Source organism: Acromyrmex echinatior, chromosome 2, assembly GCF_024713525.1.
Source record: "Acromyrmex echinatior isolate Ae372 chromosome 2, ASM2471352v2, whole genome shotgun sequence".
NCBI lineage: Eukaryota > Metazoa > Arthropoda > Insecta > Hymenoptera > Formicidae > Acromyrmex > Acromyrmex echinatior.
This window is the reverse complement of record NC_141853.1, coordinates 23,493,906-23,508,448: the sequence shown is the minus strand read 5'-3', so window position 1 is coordinate 23,508,448 and position 14,543 is coordinate 23,493,906. Positions and strand designations below refer to the sequence as shown.

Here is a 14,543-nt window from a genome sequence, read left to right as displayed (position 1 = left end):
CCAATGAACATTAGTTCGAGGTCGAGTATTTGCTTTTCTTATAAACGATATCAGGCATCGTTTTATGTTTTATCATGCGACAGTGATACTCGAAAATAAAATAATCAGGAGCTGAGCATGTGCGTCTGAGTCACAGAAGAAAAACCTGCGTGTTCCTACGATTAGATTAGAGCGAGTATGGCGGCAGCCGGTAAACCGTTAGCATTCCAGCGAGAAGGTAAACTCGCTGAAATCGGGCCATTACCGTGTTACTTGAAGCGAACCCGCTCCGCTTCAAGGTTCCAATGAGCATTCGCAGTAGTCACAGTTGAGTCGCAGTTGCAGTGATCTACGGACACTCCAAGAGTCACCACGTCGATATGAATCGTAGTGTTTATCGTAGACTTCGCTCTCCTCGTACAAACTGTTCCTCCCAGAAACGTATATCTCGTGAGTTAATTTTCTGGATTATTCCGAATCCCTCCTAGCGGACTGCTAGAAAAAAGAAACTTCGTCTAGGTAACAACGATGATTACGACATGCAGCACGCACGTGGTTCAATCTTGGATCTTGGAGAACAGAACACACGAATCGGTACGACGCGGAGGTCACAGCGTCGCTTTGTTTTTGTTACGTCGTCGGCGCGAACTCGCGACGAGTCCGCTCGCATTCGAGCTCGGGCACAATACTAACAGTCGCCGACTCGTGTGATTACCAGCGGGGTCTGGAGAACGGGCTCTCTTGTGTGTCCGCCGGTTAACGATACTTCGTTGCAGTCCATGCTCCATTCGCTGTCCTCCTCTTTCATTCATTCCTCTCTCGCTCTCCTCCCACTTCTCCCGCGTGCTCCTCTCCCTCCTCCCGTCTCTCTTTCTCTTTCTCTCGTTATGAATCATTCTCTTTGTCGCGTTGTCTGTCCGTCACGCACTCGCTCTCCTTACTCTTCCACCCGACTGCTGACCTTTCTGTCCTTCTTTACTTCTCTTCACGGCTTGTTTCTCTCTTTAGCCGTCTGTCCCTCCCTCTACGTCGGATCTCTGAATCTCGTAGTATCTCCTCCAATCGAGTCTACGAATTATCCGCGACGCTTAGAGCCTGGCTTCATCAAGGTCCTCCCGCATTAAACGCTAACAAGTACGTATGCTAATCGTGGCGATAACTTCGTTAACTAACTTGTCGGGGGCAATTTCAGGCACCACGCGATACCGTATCAATCTCACCCGAACGATATAACATCTTACGCTACGCGCGTAGTTAGTTAATAGTTTGCGCTGCAATTTTATGTAATGCAATTAAGCACAATGGCTGCGTTCAACGGAAAAGGACGCATGCGGTTTTCCAACTGTTGAAAGATTCTTTAATAATGGCCTTCTTTAGGCCCTGCGCACAATGGAAGAAATATTAAAAATAGGAATAAATATTAAATATTAGAGAAACAAAAAATGAAAAATAGAGGTTAAACGCACAATGGATGTAAATAAGACATATTTACATTTTATCTACAAAACGTAACACATAATGGATATAAATAAGATCTTACATTTTATTTATATTCGTTATGTGCTATGTTTACTCTTTATTTTTAATTTTTTTCTTTTTCTAATATTTAATATTTAATATTTATTGCTGTTCTTAATATTTCTTCCATTGTGCGCAGAGTCTTATACATTTGGATCTAATAAATTAAAGGCAAGATCAATCAATATTTTAAAAAATTATAACAATTGCAATGATTTCCACAAGAATCATTCTCTTTTTCCTTCTTCTTCTTCTCTCTCCCCTTTTGACAAGATCATCTCCCCTCTTAATAAGATATACGTCATTTTCGCGCGATACAAGCACCATCTTCACTAAATTATTCTACAATTTTTAAGTGATTTGATAAGATCTCGTGCAACGAAACTCATCGTTTCTTTTATACGCAGGACAGATTCTCTTCGGAGAAACTTGAGTCAACTCCTTCTGAATAAAAATTACAAAAAAAAAAGTCATAATTATAAAATTATTTACCGCCGAGAAAATCAAGAGTTTCAAGAATGTAAATAGACAACAGAGGTTCATCTTTGATTAATCTTAAACAGGCTTTAATCGAATGGAAATTCTACTTGAGAAATTTAACGGCCGAATAATATTTAATGTTGAACATTAAAAAATTGCGACGAGCGTTTGGTGCGCCATTTAATTTTCTGCTGAGGAAAAATCAATTTCCGAGAACTAGCCTCGGGAACTTGTCATTAAAATTTTATAGCGCGCTGGCATGGACGGTACGTTGTAATATCACGCATTAAACTTGTCGAATGTGTCAACCGGTCTGTTGATTTGTATGCGTTCTATTTATACGTGATGTGCACGTGGGACACGTAACATATATAATTGAGATAACAAGAGACGAGCAATAAAAAGCACAGGAAACATTCTAATATACATTAGAATTTTTCTCTGTTTATAAAATGCGTCCGCTGCGAGACATTGTATCGTAATACATGCATACATGAATACGGTTGTATTCAGCGCTGCTGCGGCCTGAAATTGAGCCAACCCGAATCCCCGCGTTTCCCTTTCGTCTAATATCAGTTAAACGAGACCGTCGAGTGCATTTCAGCAAAGCGCTCCAGCGAGTAGCTCTTTGCACACTAATAAAACATAACGGGATTCGGTCGTCCGGTACTCGAATTCGCTGTAAGAAACAAGTGCGCCTATATCGCTCTGGGCGCGTCAGCTAAAGCCTTTGAGCACGAACATACGGAATTGTCTGTGAGAAAAAAAATGTCCAAGGGCCTTGTGAATATTTCAGAAACGCTCTTTGGACGAGCAGTGTAATTAGACCGCACTGACTGTCCTGTGGATCTTTGAAAAGTTTATTGAAAAACCGATTTATCTCTTCAGGATCACCGAAATTAACTGCGATCTTCATAACAGCATTTCTAACATCTTAGAAAAAAACACGATCAATATTTAGAAATTAAAATATCTATAACGGTCTTCATTGCTTAAACCATTCAATCTTGATACTATATATATCATATATGTACTTGCATATATATATATATATATATATATATATATATATATCATATTGTAGTCTTTCAACTGCGTGCCGAATTGTTTTTCCAGACTAAACGCAATTAAACTACACTCTAGTAATCGCGAATTAACTCTTAGAAGAGAATTGTTTCAAAATTATAGTTTACATTGACAGTAATTTGCTGATCTTAAGGTGTGTTGAAGACAATTGATAACAGTGTAGAAACAAGCGCGTGTTTATATAACACAATCAACTCGCGTCCATAATTTTTATCAGTTTTGCACTCTCTCTCTCTCGCGTCGGGGCTGATTACCTTACAGCAGACGCTCCTCCGTTTCGCTTAGACCGTTCCGTTGATTAGACAATACGCGGTCGCAGTGGCCAGTTGAAAAATAGCGGTCGTTGCACCGTGAATTTTTTATATGACGTGGACGAGCCAAGCACGCGACATGTCGGGCGATGCGTTACGGATAACTCGTAATGTGGACGTGGGCGCTGAATAATAGCTACTTGTGGAGGAAGAGCTTCGATTCCGCGCAATTCATAGCCACGCCGCGCTACGAGACGCTCTCTCGTACCGGAATGCAATTTGTATTAGCAATGATATATCAGTAATTGCAACATCACGGAGCGCAGGGAGTGCAATTCCACTCGCGACAAGTCCGCCGTTCGCATTCGCGATATTCGTGATATCGCGAGTATAGCAGAGATTACCATGTCCAACTATAACGACATTACCTTCTGTCATCGAACCGCGTCATTTATCGCCGGTTCTGCAATCGCGTTGCAATTATAAGAGATATTCGCTCCGTAAATAGGATGTTATCAGTTTGCATTTACGAAAAAAAAAAAAAACACAATCGCAAAAAACAATAAATAATAAATACGATAATAAAACTTTTGTTTCCTAATCTGTCTCTTTCTTCCTCTTTTTGCAAAATGTATATTATTTGTTTTTATATATATTATTATAAATTTATATAATTATTTGATTAACTATTAATTATTTGATTAACTATTCATTATAAATTTATATTTATTTGATTATTTACTGCATGAGTTAATAATGTTTTAAAATGTACAAAAAAATATTAATGCGAATGCAGTTTCAAGATATGATATTTCAAGTTTTAGAAAATAAGTGCTAACTCGGTATCCTTATTCCCTATCCAGGCGTTCTATAATTCATCGAAAAATACATTTCTCTGAAAGGCTGTTTGGCTCGGGCCACCTAAATATTTATTTCCGAAAACGTTGAGTTAAGTTTCTCGCCGTCCATCAAGCTGGCAGAATTGTTCTTGACGAACTCGTGGAACGAGCATATAACTTGCGTCCCTATGGATGCGGAATACGTCTGTCTAGAATCCAAGTCCTGTATTCATATCGTACGCCTATATGGTACTGAATATATTTTACGTATTAATCTCGAATACGTATGCATTTATGTCCCAAATGTGAATTTTCCTTGTCTCATTTGTATACATTTGTGACTCAGACGGCGCGGCGATCTCACTTGTATTGCACAGATATTCGCGTACGGTATGTTACGTTCGTGTTGCAAGATGAGAGAGGTCAAGGAACGCCTGGTAAAAGACGCGCTTCCCGTATTCATCAAATACGTTCCTTACCTAAAGACGCAGTAATTATGATAATTGATTGTAATTCGCTATTAGCCTTCGAAAACGCAATTAGAATCGCATGACCGCGTTTAGCGCTAAATGCGGCGTGGCCTAGGCGAACCCGAGTGACCCCGTGGTGTGCTCGCCAGGTACGAGGTCGTACCTGAACACGCACGCGTAACGGCTGCGGACGAGCACCCCGAAAACGACGTTAAACCAGCAGCACGCGGGGCACAGCTATAGCTACGGTGTTTCGTCTCGACTCGAGGTGTTGCATCACCTCGGTTAATTTTTCAAAATTTTGCCGACTTTAATTGTGCATTGGACTCTGACTGGCCAAGTTTATCTCATTGAGGTCCTTCATGAGGGCTAGGGACAAAACAAAACGTAGAAGAAGAAAAAGCTGTGAACTATGACCCAAATAGACTAATCATAGTCGATTATTCTCTTCATCGATTCGACGCGCGATTTTAAAAGTTCTGGGTTTAACGAAAGAAATATTGCACAATGAAAGAAACATTAAGAACAGGAATGAACATTAAATACTATGAATATAGGTTAAATGTAACGTATATTTTGTGTTCCATGTCTTAATCATTTGTGTCCATTATGAGTTTAATCTTATTCATAATTTTTTTATTGATAATGTATCATATTCATTCTTGATACTTCTTCTATTATGCGCAGGATTTTATTGATCTACAAATTCCTATGTATCAATAAATCTGTAAAATTCAATACAACATATTATTCTATATACTTTTTACAGATAAATATAAAAGATATCCACTCTTGGCCATTATGTACGTTTTATTTAAAATGTAATATAAGAGAATTTGTTCAATGATATTTCAATATTAATTATTTAAAAATTCACACCACTTTTGTTTTCGTAGAATTTATTTTATAACGTACATAACGTTGCTCGACGGAAACCGCGAGAAGGTGGTGGTTTCTTCCGTCAAGAGGGAAATGTAAAAAATTTATTTAAAATTTATGTTACAATATCACGCCTATGCGATATAAAATAATAGAAATTATAAGTTTAAATTATTATATTAATAAAAAATAAATCTTTAAATCTTAAAATAAATTATTTTTTACATTTCCCTGAGAGTGTGTGCGTGTGTATGTTTTTATATGCTTATTTTCTTCGAGTCTAGTGTCTGTCTCACTGAGAAAAAAAAAGTTTTAACAACTATAAATTTACAACTTTAAAGTTTAGATACTCACAACTAGTTTAACAAAGTAATAAGAACTAAGTAATACTGAATATTATAAAAATATGGTAAAATACTATTAAAATATAGTATTCAGTTCTATTTTTTAGTCCTTATTACTTTGTAAAACTAGTCGCACTTAAATTGTGAGGCTCTCAAGTTGCCAGAACTATTGTTTGTCTCTTACAATTAATGTAGAAACAGACAAGATTTCTGAAACGCTTGTTCTTTTCAAGTGTGATCATTTTTAAATATTTTAATTATTGAGTATATACAATTTTAATCTGACGAGGGATCAACAATATTATGCTTGCTACTCGCAGCATATAGTCTTAAAATATTACGATTTTTTTTGGCAGGATATAATTTCTTCGCCATAAGAAACAAATGTTTTTTCTCAACTTTCATGTTTATATATGTATCTCCTCTCGCTTTTAATGCTGACTTAAAAACGCAATTCTTTAACGTAAGTCGACGAAAGTGCGGTGCGTTTTTCTTTCAAATTTTTTAAGAAGGAAATTATAGAGAATGTACTCTCTGAATCGACGTTTGAATTTGGAAGTGATCGTATACAGTTCAGAACACTTGTTAAGTTTGGATATTTTGCAACATTATTTGGATGCTGACGTTTCAAAATGTTTTTCAAATGTTTCAAAATATTGTCAAAATTTAATTTGGAAAGACTTTCTTTCTTCTCTATTGTCAAATCGAATGACAATGCGATCCATTCTTTCGTTAAAGAATCTTCATCAAAACCACCGATAGTTTTAATTACAAAAGAAACATTGTTGAAAGATATTTCTCTATCACTTTCGAACAAACTTATTGAAGGTTTAAAAACATTTAATTTAGATAAAAATGTATTCTTTACTGGTAATCTTTTTCGAATTTTTTCTGCAGCAGTTACATAAAGCGCCAAACAGTTTTCTCTGACAGTTGTAATTACATCTTTATGCCCTTGTTTTATTCATCGCCTTTGCATTAATTCATCCAGATATCTCGCAGTTTGATCCCAAATTAATTTCATTAAGACTTTTTCTTTTTTAGAGAGAATTTTACATCTGTAAAGAAAGGTTTTAAATGTTCATCTTTCAAAAAATGTTTACTGATGTCAAAAAGAAAATTTGAAGATTTTATCTGTAATTCATGTATTCGTGTTTCTGATGCTTGAAAATATGCATTAAATTGATTTAAAAAATTTAAAGTATTGTATATTTTAAAAAAAGAAAATAAATTATAATTTTTGTCTCTACTTTATACATTATAAATAACAGATATTCTGCAATTTTCGTTTTTTCGCTTACAACTATTTCGTTTAGAAAGAGTCTTATTGAATCCCAAGATTTCAGAAGTTTTTTACATATGAATAGCAACAAAGCCAGCATACATATAATTTTAAAATTTTGTGATCTGTTTCTTGAAAATATTTGGAAAACACATGGGAAAGAGCTGTGAACGCTTGTGATTGTTTTTAATGTAAGTACCAACCTTTTCTTAAATATTTCATCTATGAAAAATTCATCTATGGAAAATTTTGTGTTCTGAATTCTGTTTACGACATATTCCGTCTCTGAGCACAAAACGTTTATAATATTTTCACATTTTGTATGATCCATGCTCATGCTTTTCAACACCATAGGATCTTTTCCTATATGTTGGAACCAACTAAGAATGTCTTCTGCAATTTCATGAGGAATATTTTGATCGGCGATTAATGCGCCAAATCTGATCTCCGCTTCTCTTTTACGTTCATTAACTAACATAAATGATTTACTAGTTTGCCTATTCGAATCATCGTTCGATTTATTTCCTTCGATGGATCTGCTTTTACATATATCTAAATGTATTCTGGAATTTGAAAATAGATGTGCGATAAATAAGCATCAAAAGATTCATCGCAAATTAAACAATAATACAAATGGTCATTTAGATCTTGGCATAATCAATATTTAAATTCTTCAATATCTAACCATTTATATTGAAATTTTTCTTTATATAGAATATAAGGTTTTTTTATTGATAAATGATTATCATCATTAGATAATAATTAGTAGATGATAATTCGTATTGTATTCTAATTTTGTGATATACAGATTTTGCATATCTCGGAAGAGGTGATGATTGTGATGAACATGAAAAATTTTTCTTACATACTTTGCAGTAATAAAGACTATCATCGGATGGTACTTCGCGTATCCACGATTTATATCGCTCATCAGTAAGCCAAGTTTGTTGAAAACTTCGCTTATTGTGATATGCAGATTTCACATGTTTCGAAAGAGATATTATATAATACATGAAATATTTTTATTACATACATTGCAGTAATAAAGACTATTATTGGATGGTACTTTGCGTATTCACGATTTATATCGCACATCAGTAAGCCAAGCTTGCTGAAAGCTTCGCTTATATCTTTTTGTCACACTTGTTTTATTATATGTTTCCATGTCGATTATAAAAAAAATGGAAAAATCGAAAAATATGAAAAATAAAAAGAAAGAAAGCGTACGTGTATATTTTATGCGCGCGCGTGTGTGTGTGTGTGTGTGTTGTGTATGATGTTAAAATGAATATTTGTAATAAATACCTAAAGCTATAAATAGCAAAATGTCCGTGTTATTTGCGACCAAAGGAACGAATATGATTATTGCGCGTTGGAAAAATAATTAAGAATCTTGTTGATGCGCGTTTTCGATGATGCCAACTCGCATCGTTCCATTGTTGCTTCAATCGGCAAACGCGACAAATCGCAGTCGACGTCATGAAGACGCGATACAAGGAAAAGATGTCAGATTTGTTATATTTTATTGTTATTTGATAATCACAGATTTTATGAAAATACTGGAATTATTTCTGTAATGATTTAATATTGGTATTGAACATCCAATATAGCGATATTATTAATTATCCGTATTTTCGCAATACCATTATGCATGGCTTTTCGATATAATGAAACACCAATTTGAGGATATTTCGATATAATATAAATCCTATATAAAATTAAAAATAATTTTTCCTACTTCAAAATATACATAATAATATATCCTTCAGGTTTTAAAGAGATCCATTGCTTATTTTCTTTGTTCTAAATATATATTCTTTGTTCAAAAAATTTCCAAAAATATCTTTTATTTCGGGCCATTTTTGTTTTCCTTTTGTAAGGTTCAGCTGTCTCAAAGCACCATATTAATTCATATCAGAGATGATAAATGAATTGCACATATGATAAATTAATTGCATACATCTTTATTTTTTCATTTTCAAGCATTATAATTTCGTAATCTTCAAACTTATAAAATAAATTGAGAAATTTGCCATTATTATTTCCAGAATTATTTGTACGTGACATATCTATCCAAAGTATCACGTAGAAATGTAAAATAATTTGATACATTTTTCAGCTATTAAAAACCGTTGTTTATATCACCAATATGATGCTTCTAGATTCGAAATAGTCGAGCCTTAATAAATTCAATCATCGAGGTATAATATTATTTATCAATAACCAATGTAAAAAAAAATTTTTTTTTCGTTTTTTTCGTTTAAACAATATTAAATAAAAATCTTGATAATTTTTAAAGTTACTTATTAGTATTAAAATTATCAAATTGTTCGTCAGTTTAATGCGTGACGTTACATACTCTATAGCTTTGGTTTAGACTTTAACTATGTTCTTAGAACTATATATTTTAAGACCGACAAATTGACCAACAAACAAAGTTTGTTTGTTACAGGAAATTGTAGAATTCACACAAATATTATTAGACACCAAGATCCGTCTTCGACTGTGCACCGCACACGACGGTTAGAACTAATATAGAGGCCTCTCACAGAGGTACGCGGTTACGAGATAATTCATCACGGATGGGGTCCGTGAAAAATTCGAGGCCGCATTAAATTAAGAGAGCGGAGCCCCGCGCACGTCATGTCGTTGTGCCCGGCTCTATAAACTCGAAACTCGTGGCGAAACACGTCCATTCCGCGACGAATTAAGCCATTCAATTAGACCTACGCGAAATACGTTCTTTCGGAATGCGCCACGCGTGTCGCGTCGTGATAATGAAGAAGCATAGACACGCTCGTGTGCGTCGGACACGCTTCCATCTTCCGTCTCTGTGCAGATGCACTCGATGACTTCGTCACGCCGCCGGCGACTAAAAACCGTTTTGGACAATCTACATCTGGTGGAATAAAAAATAAAATAAAATTCTATTTGTGATCTTAAATTGATAAATCTAAAAATATAATTGTATATTTATGACTTAGAAGAAGAAGATATCACATTAGATATTATATGTATAATTCATACATAACATTTTATGTATGAATTATACATATAATATCTAATGTGATATCTTCTTCTTCTAAGTCATAAATTGTGTTTTATCTTTGATTTTTTTTATTTTGATGCCGTTCTATTATAGCTATAAATTATTTGCGTTTTCTTACAGACAATAATTTAAAAGAGATGTATGAATAAATATAATTTAGTTGTTTACTAATTATTTCTTTTTTACGTTTCCGTTTCTATTTATTTTTGAACTATTTCGAAGTCAGATAATATTATCTATGTAAATGCACGCGTAATTGGAGTCTGTATTACGGATAACAAGTAATTAAATCCTTTATACACAAGTGTATATTAAAAATAAAATGCCTTGTATGTACTTTGTGTGGACAATAATTCTAATTTGTCAAATGTATCTTCTATGCTGCACGGCATATCATATCTAGAATTTGCGCGTCGTCTGAAGCGGAGTTAACGTAATCTCGTGCGGACGTGTAACTTTTATTTCAAACGTAACTTGCACGTATCTCGCGTGTAATTTCAACGTTGTAACGTGCGAACTTCTCGGATTGTTATTTTCCAGTTTCAGTACTTTCCACGTAGTGAATACGCGACAGGATAGTCGAGAATCGTGTTCGTCGATTTGCAGCACCAATCGTTTACGACGCGTTTTACTGTATTGCATTCGCGATGTTAGTATTTGTGATCGCAGATTTCGCGATTGCATGGCCATGCCGTTATCTTACCGTCGCCGATGTGCGGTATCGATACGTCGGGAAAATTATCGACTTTCCGATGGCGCATATACAGCGAATAATTTCCCCGCAACTGAAAGTCGATACGTTTCGCAGAAATGGGACAGGCAGTACAAAGGATCGTGTTAGTATTCCGAGTTTTCTTTCGTCAATTGAATGAATTTAGCATCAGGCTAAAGACGACACGATGTTACCAACCGTCCTCTTTTTCCCAGACATCGTCCTTTTTTTAAGGCGTTCGGAAACGTCCGAGGAGAATTTTCTAAAGGTCGAGATAATTATGAGCATCCGACTATCTTCAGGGAAAGTTTCTTCTAAATATTTTACTTTGACTCCTCTAATGTTACTTTGTATTAGTCCCAGATTAAATTTACAATAGGTGTAGTAAATCTTAAGCCGTAAAATCAATTAGTTCCAAAACACAATAAGTGTAGCAAGTCGTAAGATATTGATCAATCACAGTCGAATGTGAGGAGAATAATTGATTATAATTGGTTAATTTCTTAAAGCTTACTACACTTTCGTGTTTCAGGACTTACAGTTAAGTATAAAGAGAATAATGGACTACGATTGATTAAATTCTTACGTTAAATTAGTACTATTAATGGATAATTATATATGAAATAATTATATTTATTACTGTTCTGACCAATTTTACTAATTTGTACGCATTTTTCTATGTGTTTGGGGATTACAGGTAAAATATTTTTTACCCCGGGATTTTTAGCCCTGTAAGTTCTAGTTGTGAAAAATTTGATACGACAATCCTACATGATATCTCCTTTCTACGTGTCAAAGCGAGAGTTCAGCATCTCGAAAATGAAACGGGTATCCGTCGCGATAACCACTACTGACGTGTTTTACGCCAGTTTCACATTTATACATGAGTTTTGCGTCAATCATGTAAAATGCAGCTTGAAATGTCGCACGCTTTATTAGCTCGACATATATTTCGCGTGTACACAATAATTGAACGTAACTTATTCATACGTGCGATGTTTACGGCCGCTAGCTCGACGGTAATTCGTCGCTTTTGCGCCGTCGCGACCGGAAGATGATCGGAAATAAATATTCACGAGCGTCAGCGTTTCGCTCGCGTCAGCTTGGCGACCGGCTTTCTGAGCGTCCGCGAATCGTCGGCGCTTATTTTTCTAGCGATTTTTTTCACCGGGAGAAAAGCGGCCAGGAAGAGGCATTATCGCAATTAATCAAACGCCGTATCGACCGATGAACGGAGAGCGGACAAAGAGTGGTTGCATCGCTGTCACAGCACAAATTACAGCGCGATTATTTCTCTGGTTCGCGGATTCGATTTATTCGCGTTAAGAATCAACGGTGCCATTTGTTATCGATATGACAAAAATGTCGGCCACGGTATTTTCATCCAAGCATGTATTCCTGGAACGGTCTCGGCGTTACCTGCGCCAGGTGAAACGAATGCAGGTGGTGAGTTCCAACGCGAAATTTGGCTGTCGGTTATAACAGCCGTAGTTTATCGAGAACATCTTTTTTTTTATGCTCATACGCTTCACACGACACTTCGCTGATGATCTGCTCAGCTAGTTTTCTTTGGCGCGTGGGAAAGCAGAAGCGTAAATGTGATGAGACCTGCATGAGCCTGTATTTTTTTTTTTAGCTTAACTTCTTGCATGGGTCACCTTTCCTCTTTTTTTCTCCAGCGTGGAGAGAAAAAGAGAAAAAATAAACTGTGCAAGAGAAGTTCAGCTAAAAAAATAGACCTACCTAAGTGGTGCCTTCAACACATTCGATCGTCTAATGTTTTATTTTACGCTACAATTTTAAGAAGCAAATTTTTTAAGAAACAAATTCGAATGTCCTTTCTTCAAATTCTTATTTTTACAATGATATTACATTATTTACGAAATTATTCGTAAATTATTTTTGTCAGTCCGGACTTCTATAGAAAACAAATGAAATCGAAAATATCTTATCTTTTTATAAGCACACACAATTTCGCGTTACAAACTTAAATTTCTTTAAATAAATAAAGATTATGGAGAATCGGAGATGCGAATTCTGAAAATAAATGTTGAATAATGCATTCAGCGTAATGCTTTGTCGTGCATAGAAATTAGCCAGCTCCATGCGAATTTATTAACAATGTCCAATTGCTTGGCGCGATACGTCTTGCAAATTTGCCGAGAGCCTCGAGGGAGAAGTCGGCAGGTGCGTACGCAAGTGGCATACATCTCCAAGACTCACCCTCCTCCAACATTGACTCCATGGCGGAATCTCTCGGGCAGAGGTCCAACGAGTTCGCGAAAATTCGTCCTACGACGGCGAGTATATTTTGCGCTTTTGTTGGTCCGGCGCCAAAGATCTCGCGTGTGTTCGGTCCTCAACGATCGATGTTCTCATCAGTCGTGGTATTCTAGATCTATCACCGTTCGCAACTCCCACGTGACTTCTACAAAATACCGAGACCCATTTCTTCGCGCGTATATTAATATTGGATCGAATCAAAGGTTAAAGTGGAAATACGCGAAGAGTATTATCGCGACTAGATTATTGGATTCACGCGGGTATTTGCGAAATGCCACGCACGCATACATTCGCACGCACTCGCAAGAGTGACGCCAGCAGAAAGCAATCTCTCTCGGAAGATCGGATACGGAATACATTACCCGCATTAATGTGTTTGCATTAAGATTGTCGGTTGTTGAAGCTGGTCTCGGTACGCGTCGTTTTACATCTCTACGGAGAGAACATGGTAATTCGCGATATAGATGGTGAATAAACGCGATGCGCAAATTGTGTATTCGGTTGCAATAATATCACCGCCAAACATTACATGACGACCGATAACATCATGAAGGATAAACACCTGTAGAAATTCAACTTCCGCGTTAATCAGGCGTCTGAGTGATCAGTTAGCGCGATTTCTCGTCGAATTATTTCGGAAATTCACGGTGTATGCGAGCTCGCGTTTAACGTAAGGGTTAAACTCGCGCATGAGAAACGCCACGCGAGAATTATCAGGTCAACACGATTCTCCAAAGGGATTTCCGCGAATTTTTACGTCGCACTCAACTCGCAAGAAATCACACACGCGGCACGACTTTTTACCGTTCGCCACCCCGAGAGAAGGATCGCTCGGACTGTACGGCGACCCTCATCATTTCACGAATCCCCGATGTGACGCAGCTCCGATTTACCGTCGCCAAGCAACGAAACCTTCGTTCGTGTGCGAATACTCGTACGTACTGGTACGTACTGGGCTGCAGTATCTCGTTTGCTGATATCCGTGAACGCCTGACGTATGCCCACACACATCCACGGTCTGGCGCCATCGATTGCCAGCCACCCCTGTAGCCTCGTGGTCCATATCCGAGGATCGGAAACAAGGCGGTATTTCGTTGAGCATAATTTTCCCTAGGCGATATGGGAGAGAGGATCTCTAGTGTAGTAAATAATAGATATGTTTACAATACCCCATTGTTGTAAACAGATGCAGCGGTCACTTTCGTGAGCAGAATCGAGGATCTAAATATTGTAGGTGAATATCGATCCATGGCAATACGTGGGTTTGTTGATACCAAACGATATTTTTGTTGCTATTATATTAGGATACACAGCTGGAAACACATTTTCCGCATCAACAAGATGAGATCATTTAATGTGCATAGTTTTAAT

General features: G+C 36.5%; 1 protein-coding gene and 1 pseudogene across 5 annotated transcripts in view; both read right to left on the bottom strand.

Annotated features, from left to right (window-relative positions):
• The window catches only part of LOC105153879 (choline transporter-like protein 1), a 30,169-nt gene extending 15,870 nt beyond the window's left edge, over positions 1–14,299 (bottom strand). Inside the window, exon 1 of one of the 5 annotated variants that reach the window (XM_087416811.1) lies at positions 13,113–14,299. In XM_087416811.1, coding sequence (XP_087272937.1) covers positions 13,113–13,134 — 22 coding nt within the window. In that variant the 5' untranslated portion in view covers positions 13,135–14,299. Of the gene's footprint in view, positions 1–244; positions 819–13,112 lie in introns of those variants that run through there. The other 4 variants (XM_011069039.2, XM_011069113.2, XM_011069285.2 and 1 more) reach the window with 4 other exon arrangements.
• On the bottom strand, positions 3,056–8,059 carry LOC147910660 (uncharacterized; annotated as a pseudogene).
• Positions 14,300–14,543: the final 244 nt, after the last annotated feature.